This window comes from Phoenix dactylifera, chromosome 18 (assembly GCF_009389715.1).
Source record: "Phoenix dactylifera cultivar Barhee BC4 chromosome 18, palm_55x_up_171113_PBpolish2nd_filt_p, whole genome shotgun sequence".
In the NCBI taxonomy this organism is placed as follows: domain Eukaryota; kingdom Viridiplantae; phylum Streptophyta; class Magnoliopsida; order Arecales; family Arecaceae; genus Phoenix; species Phoenix dactylifera.
In genome coordinates, this window is record NC_052409.1 from 7,643,753 (window position 1) to 7,651,061 (window position 7,309).

The window sequence follows — 7,309 nt, forward strand, 5'->3', positions numbered from 1 at the left end:
CAATTGAAACTCTCCTAATTACGAGAAGTGGAAGATAGCAATAGGAGAGAAGAAAGCTTCGAGGCCAAGGTATTTTGGAGGCGCAGGGAGATGATGGGAGGAGGAGGAGGAGGAGGAGGAGGGGATGGGGATGCCATGGGCGGGCGGATGGCGATGATGCCGCCGCAGATGAACAGATCTTGGCAGCAGCAGCAGCAGATAAGGATGGGGAAGGAGGAGAGGGTGGCGCAGGTACAGTGGAGCGAGCAGGAGACGAGGGAGCTGATCGGTTTCAGGGGGGATCTGGAGCGGGATTTGACGGTCGCGCGGTGGAACAAGACCCTCTGGGAGGCGGTGGCCGCCCGGATGAGGGAGAGGGGCTACCGCCGCACCCCCGACCAGTGCAAGTGCAAGTGGAAGAACCTCGTCAATCGCTACAAGGTTTGTCTTTCTTTCTTGCAAAATTTTCCATTTGTTTATGCGCTTGCCATCCATTGGATATTAGACTATTAGGTTAAGATTGGTTTCCTTCAATGTCTTCCAATAGAAATCGAGCAATGTTCTTCTTCTTGAAGGTTAGAATCGAGTTTCTGGAAGGGTAAATTATTGGACCGGAGGAGCAATCGGCAAATAAGGCGATGGGGCATCGCCAAACAACTTTCTTAATATTTTTTCCAATTTGACTATTACAATGTTGAGATTTCAGAGCAGGACTTTGAAAAAGGGCCAGAATAAAGATTACTCTGCTTTCCAGGAATAATGATCTCTAGGCAAAGAAAACGCTCATTGTTACCAAAAAAAAAGATATTTTTTTTTTCATTTAGGATTCGGAGTTGGTCTCAGTTTATTGGATTTACTTGAACTTTTTGTAGAACTTTTGTGTACTGATGGATGTTCTTCCCTTTTGAATTCTGATATGAAAGGATTTACTTGTTCCTGGGCTTGCTTCCCCAGGATACAGAGACAGCTGATCCAGAAAATGGCAGGCAATGCCCATTCTTCGAAGAGCTTCATGCCGTATTCATGGAGCGGGCAAGAAACATGCAGCGCCTCCTCCTGGAGTCTGAATCCAGCGCCTCCCCCTCGAAGAAGAAACTGAAGAGGCTCGGCGCAGACCGATCCTCCGGTGAATTCTCTGAGGATGATGATGAGGATGATGAGGACAGCGATGGCGAGCACCCCTCGAAGAGCAGAAAGAAGAAGGCTGATAAAGGGGCACAGCAGCAGCAGCAGCAGCAGCAGCGGACAAAGGCATCGAGCAGCATCCATGAGCTGCTGCAGGAGTTCCTGCAGCAGCAGCAGCGCGTCGAGATCCAGTGGAGGGAGGTGATGGAGAGGAGGGCCCAGGAGCGCCGGGCCTTCGAGCAGGAGTGGCGGCAGTCGATGGAGAAGCTGGAGAAAGAGAGGCTGATGCTGGAGCAGGCACGGCGGGAGAGGGAGGAGCAGAGGAGGATGAGGGAAGAGAGCCGGGCCGAGAAGAGGGATGCACTCCTTACCACCCTGCTGAACAAGCTCATCCAGGATGACTTCTGAGGGTGGCTGGGATTGTTGGTACTGTTTGCTTGGTCTCTGTATTTGTCTGGGGCTTGGAGTTTCACAAGTTGTTCTTGAGGAAGTTCAGGCTTGTGCACAGGATCATTTGTATGGATTTTTATGCTTATACACATAGCATAGCATAGGTGGGAAGTTTATTTTTTTCTTGTTTTCGAATACTTTTGATTGGAAATGAATTGATTTTACATGTAATAGCCTCTTGTCTTGTGTCATTCTTCTGGACTTGCATGTCAGTTTATGTGGATCTAACACAGAATTTGCATAAAATCCTGGTTATGAATCTCCAATTTGGGGTTTTAAACTGCCTGTAGAATATTTTGGGATTCCTTGATCCCTGCTGACTTAAAAACTCTTTGGTAGTTTTTGATAATCTTGATACCTGGGACTTCCCCTTGTGAACCAAGAAGAAAGAAAAGGAGAAAACATAACAACCACTGCTCCAACAAATGACTTGCAATGTTATCTACTTGTGATCCAAGTATATCAAAGAATCCAAACTTCTTTCAGGAAGAGTGAGTTTCTGATTTCATCCATTAGTCATTGATATGGCATTTCACTATCCTATATTCATGAAATATCAGTCTTAATGTTCCACCTTAACAAAGCCAGCCAAATGTCTAACTTGGCATCATCCCTTTCTAATCTCCATCCTTCTGTGAACCTGTGAACCTGTATCTTTTCTGCCATCTAACAATGGAATCAACCACTCCCCTTAAGAGACTCTCCAAGATGGACTCTATACGATCCTGCCAACATATACAACACACTGTATACTTTTGCAACTCTTAAGAATTTCAGTAAAGTATTTACAATTTTCAGTTTAGGTGTGTTTTGTATCTAACTTTGTAGGTGCGTACCTCCTGCATGGTGAGTTACTATTGACGCAAGTATCGAATTGTTTCTGGTTCTGCTTAAGACAAATCAAAAGGAGAGATACGAGAGGCAAACAAAAGTTAAAATTGAGCCATACAGTCATGGAAGATTTTAGGTACATTCTTAGTTATGCGTACATCAAAGAATTTGCAGGGGAAAGATGAACATAAATATGCTTCTTCTTTTTTTCGGTTGAACAAACACAAGATGCATTCATCTGTGGACCTTGAACTACTCTGTTTCATAGCATATCATTTGTGCTTGCACTCTGTAGAAAAAGTTGATAAGTTGTGTGCTAGGTCTTTATAATTTGAAAGGCAACTATTCAATTCGTTTAGGTTCCATGCTGCACAAGTTTGCAGATACTTGGCTCAAGTGTCTAACATGAGAATCTAATTTAGACATGTATCCAAGTGTCTAATTCAGCAAAAGAGGAAAAATAGAGATACAAAGAAATAGGAAAAAAAATTAACTAAAATATATTTTTTTATCAAATAAAATATTAGTCAAGATTATTTGTAAAGGCATTTCAACATACATGTTTCTCGTCCAAACTTCCAAGTTATTCTAAAAAAATACAAAAAAATAGTATTTTGCAAAGTCATTAAACATACCTTTATTCTTGAAGAATCTCTAAAAAAACAAAAGCTCATTTCTAGCATCACACACTAGGGCACATTCAATTAGGATGTGAATCAAAATTGTTTCCATTTTAATCGATCTGAACTTGCTCGGCCAACTGACACTTGGGCCAATGGCATTTGGCTGTATTGATGAGCCTGCTACTAATCCTGCTTACAAGGTTGTTGACAAATCTAAGGTTCCATGCAAACCTCAGGACTTATGGTGGACCAACATATGATGCGAAACATATTTTCAGACCACTTACAATCATATAAGGCCAAAGGGGCTTTGGCATTTCTTTCGTGATTGCAATCCCCACAGCATTTTATCAACTGCAAACCCATGGAACTACTTCTTCATCCTAGATTGTCCATTCAGTGCACCCCTTCCATGCAAACTACATGATATGCTAGTGAATTGATAGTGATCATCCAGTAATAGGTAGACTTTTTCCTCCAGTCAGTTTAGTGAAAAAGGCTAAGCATGGTTTCGAGTTATGCCTTTACTAGGTTAGGCCATCTCGATTCGGGATTTAGGCCATCCAAGATGCACCCCACCATAAAAGAAGATAGAATGGGTCACCTACTTCTAACGGTCAAAGCGAGCCCTTTATTCAATTCTTCATGGCAAAGTAGCTTGGTTACCTATTCCATTAAGAACCGCAGATTTTTTGGTCCATCGCATTCATGCATTTATGATCCATATGACTGTATTGATATTATTGAAAGGTGTTCTATTTATTCCCGTCTGATACCTAATAAAGCAAATCTTGGTTTGGCGGTGGAATGCTACACCTTAGATGGCGAAAGTCCAGCTGCCAAAGGCATCACTAGCTTACACTTTGACCCGAGTAGCATAGGGCAAGTGGAATCCGTTGCTTACCTAATGGCAATATTACACGTTTGATCAAAACTCTCTATGAAAGCTTTGATCTCTTGATGGCCATATTTGTTCGTGGACTGTGTACTACATCAAGCATATTTTGGCTGATTCCAGCCATTCTATGTATGATCTTAATGGATACAAGAGGTCTGAAGCAAGTGCATTATTTGCGGAGCATCGAGTTCGTGCACGGTTGCAACATGATGACAGTCTAAGCTGATTGCAGTCGAAGCTCCATGACCATGCCTTAGAAGTGATATCAAACTCTTCTCGCCAGAGCTATAGCCACATATTGATAATACATGCGAATGATTTGTAGAGTCTTTTTCCTGAACACTCCTAGAAAATGCAACATATTGGTGCAAGCTCCAGGGGATAAACAAGAGACCTTAGGGAAAAAAAAAAACAAGAAAAATCTTAGCTTAGGAACTATGGTGCGGATACTGGACTCCGAGAATCCAAATCCCTTAGTTTTGAAGTCTTTCAGTCATTATGCTCTATCTAGCATAAAGCAAATGTCTATGTAAGCTTTGTAAAGCAAACCGATATAATAAGAAAACTAAAACTTCTGTTAATATTTTCAAAAAATCCTACCATAGAGACTGATAGGGGTTTTTCTCAGTGGAGACTGATACACTTGGATACTAGTATATATCATAAAGTAGGCCAATGAGCCAAGATATGATTTGATTTGATTTTTTTTTTTTTTTCACTTCACCCATTCTAAGCCTGGCTCGGTCGTTCATCTAACGAGTCAGATTGGGACTAGGTACAAGTGGTCTACTTTTGGTTGGGTATGAGTTGGGCCCTTGGGGTTTCAGCCATGGGCTAAGCTTAGCAGACCTCAGCTCAGACCCATGCAATATTTAAATGGCCTTGTTCTTCTAAAAGTTTTCCCACGTACCCTATTATTAAACACGAATGACTTTGCCTAAGAAACCTCGTGCTGAGGGCTAAATATAAGACGGGAAGTTCTATATACACCCCCCCTATTGCTCAGGACACCCCCCAAAAACCAAAAAAAAAAATACCCAAACTAACCTTTAGTGTAATTACCATATTGCCCTTGAAATTTTCTCAGTACACCTCCCCTTCCTCCTCCTCCCCATCCCCCACCTCCCCCCCTCCTCCCCTCCACCTCCCCGTCCTCCCCCTCCACCTCCCCGTCCTCCTCCGCCACCTCCCCCCTCCTCCTCCGCCACCTCCTCTCACTCCTCTTCCCCCACCTCCCCGTCCTCCTTCCTCCTCCTCCCCATCCCCCACCTCCCCGTCCTCCTTCCTCCTCCTCCCCATCCCCCACCTCCTCCCCGTCCTCCCCCTCCACCTCCCCGTCCTCCTCCTCCGCCTCCCCCCTCCTCCTCCGCCACCTCCTCTCACTCCTCTTCCCCCACCTCCCCGTCCTCCTTCCTCCTCCTCCCCATCCCCCACCTCCCCGTCCTCCTCCTCCGCCTCCCTCCTCCTCCTCCGCCGGCGAGGTGCTCGTTGCTCGGGAGATGGCCGGGGAGGTGCTTGAGGCGAGGTTTTTTGGGCGGAAGGGAGAAGCCGGCGGGTGTTTTGGAGGGGAAGAGCGGGGTGGGGGGGTTTGGGGGGTGTAGAGAGCAATTTAGGTGAGGGGGTGGGAAGGGTGGGGGGTAATTTAGGAATTTTTAATTTTTTAGGGGTGTCCTTAGCAAATGGGGGGGTGTAGAGAGTATTTAATTTTTTTTTAATTTTTGGGGGGTGTCCTGAGCAATAGGGGGGGTGTATATAGAACCACCCATATAAGACACGGACAAAAGTTCTACTTTTTTTTTTCCTCATCCCACTACAATATGATCACTTCCAACTATAGTAAAATAAATATATAATTAGTTCCTTTTGATATAGAGGAATGAAAAAAAAGCACTAGTTAGAAGTGCCAAAATTTATATACTTCACGTATCAAATAAAAATTAATACCAATATTTGGATAATCATAAAACTTCATGCTTCTTTTCACATGTTTTAAGAATACTTTTCAAATAGTAATGACACTGAGAATATGAGATTGAAACCTTTTTTTTCAACATTCTTGCAACCGTGAATTTTAAAAAATGGCAGAACCAATGGAAAAAGAAAAATAATGCAAGGCCGAACCATGTCATCAAACACGTTCCCTCAGCGAGGTTGCAAGGTGGGATAAAAGTGTGATTATTTAACAACGTTTAAATTGCACGAAACTTCTTGTGCCTCATCCTTTGTCCTGCTAGGAAAATTATTGAATGTTGGTACGATGGTTGAGCCCTCAATTATTGGTCAAACTACCGAAAAGTAGGTGGCTTTATTAGACCGCAACCACCCTGCCCATTGGATCAGTGAATTCTAAACTGTGAGCGATGTTGACCAGCTGCCTCACCATAAACGCATGCAACCTAATATACATTTCTAAGTAAATTAATACATAATTTTTAAGATATTGTATTCACCAATCCACATTATATGATTAATAAAACACACTCGTTGACTTCCTAATATATACTATAAGCTTTTTTGATACACATCCAGAAGTGATGTATTATATATCTTCAGGTAAATCGATACACAATTTCAGAATTTACTTTTTATCAGTATACACTATATAGCTAGATGATATACACTAAGTAAATTAGTAATCTAGCAAGTCAATATACATTTTTAGATAAATCAATACATAGTTTTCAGAACATAATGTTCATTAGCACTGGTACATAGTTTTCTAACTTTATCTAACATAAGAAATATATATATATATATATATATATCATTTTTTAGATTTTATGAACTTTTAGGTGCAAAAATCCTAGAAATTAAAGGGAGGTTTGGAGGAGGAAGAGAAAAAAAAATTTAGGAGAAGAAGAAAAACCTTACGAATGGGATAGACGGCTTAATAAGAAAAATGATAGATGGAGAGACTTGATGAGGAAAAAAAAATATGAAACCATCTTTCCTTATGGACGTCCTTTCTTGGCACGTGTAATTTTTTTAATTTTTTTTAAAATTATGGGATCAATAGACTTAGTTGACGAGAGGAGTTTTGTCTCCATTTGACTTTTGACTTTTTTTTTTTAGTTAATTTTTATTCTCATATGGCAATCCATCGTTCTAATCTATCCAACTTCTATATTTCAAATATTTGAATTAGATAAAATCTAATATACTGGATTGGAAGAGAGTTATCAACTCTTCTACGATCAAAATGGATCAAAACAGAATTACCACTTTATAATTGGAACCGCATGATCGGAATATTCCTCAGTTGTTGTAACCACTTGATCACCGCGCGACTTCGTTGCGACGAAGATTACTTTTGGTACCAACATGGACCCAGTGGGACTTTGACCGGCAGCCGTTCGTCAGAGCTCCTTTATTGGTATATTCCGTGTGTGTATAAATACGGATC

At 41.8% G+C, this 7,309-nt stretch overlaps 1 protein-coding gene across 1 annotated transcript; it reads left to right on the forward strand.

The window, feature by feature from the left end:
* LOC120104427 (trihelix transcription factor GT-3b-like) lies at positions 1–1,745 on the forward strand. The gene is made up of 2 exons (XM_039115582.1): positions 1–420; positions 934–1,745. The coding sequence occupies exons 1-2, from the start codon at positions 91–93 to the stop codon at positions 1,510–1,512; spliced, it is 909 nt and encodes a 302-aa protein (XP_038971510.1). The 5' UTR covers positions 1–90; the 3' UTR covers positions 1,513–1,745.
* The last annotated feature ends 5,564 nt before the right edge of the window (positions 1,746–7,309 follow it).

Excerpts from the sequence above, each read along its gene's own strand:
- LOC120104427 (XM_039115582.1), top strand. The coding sequence starts at position 91 with ATGATGGGAGGAGGAGGAGGAGGAGGAGGAGGGGATGGGGATGCCATG. Across the intron at positions 421-933 it reads ACCTCGTCAATCGCTACAAG|GATACAGAGACAGCTGATCC; the intron begins GTTTGTCTTTCT and ends TTGCTTCCCCAG.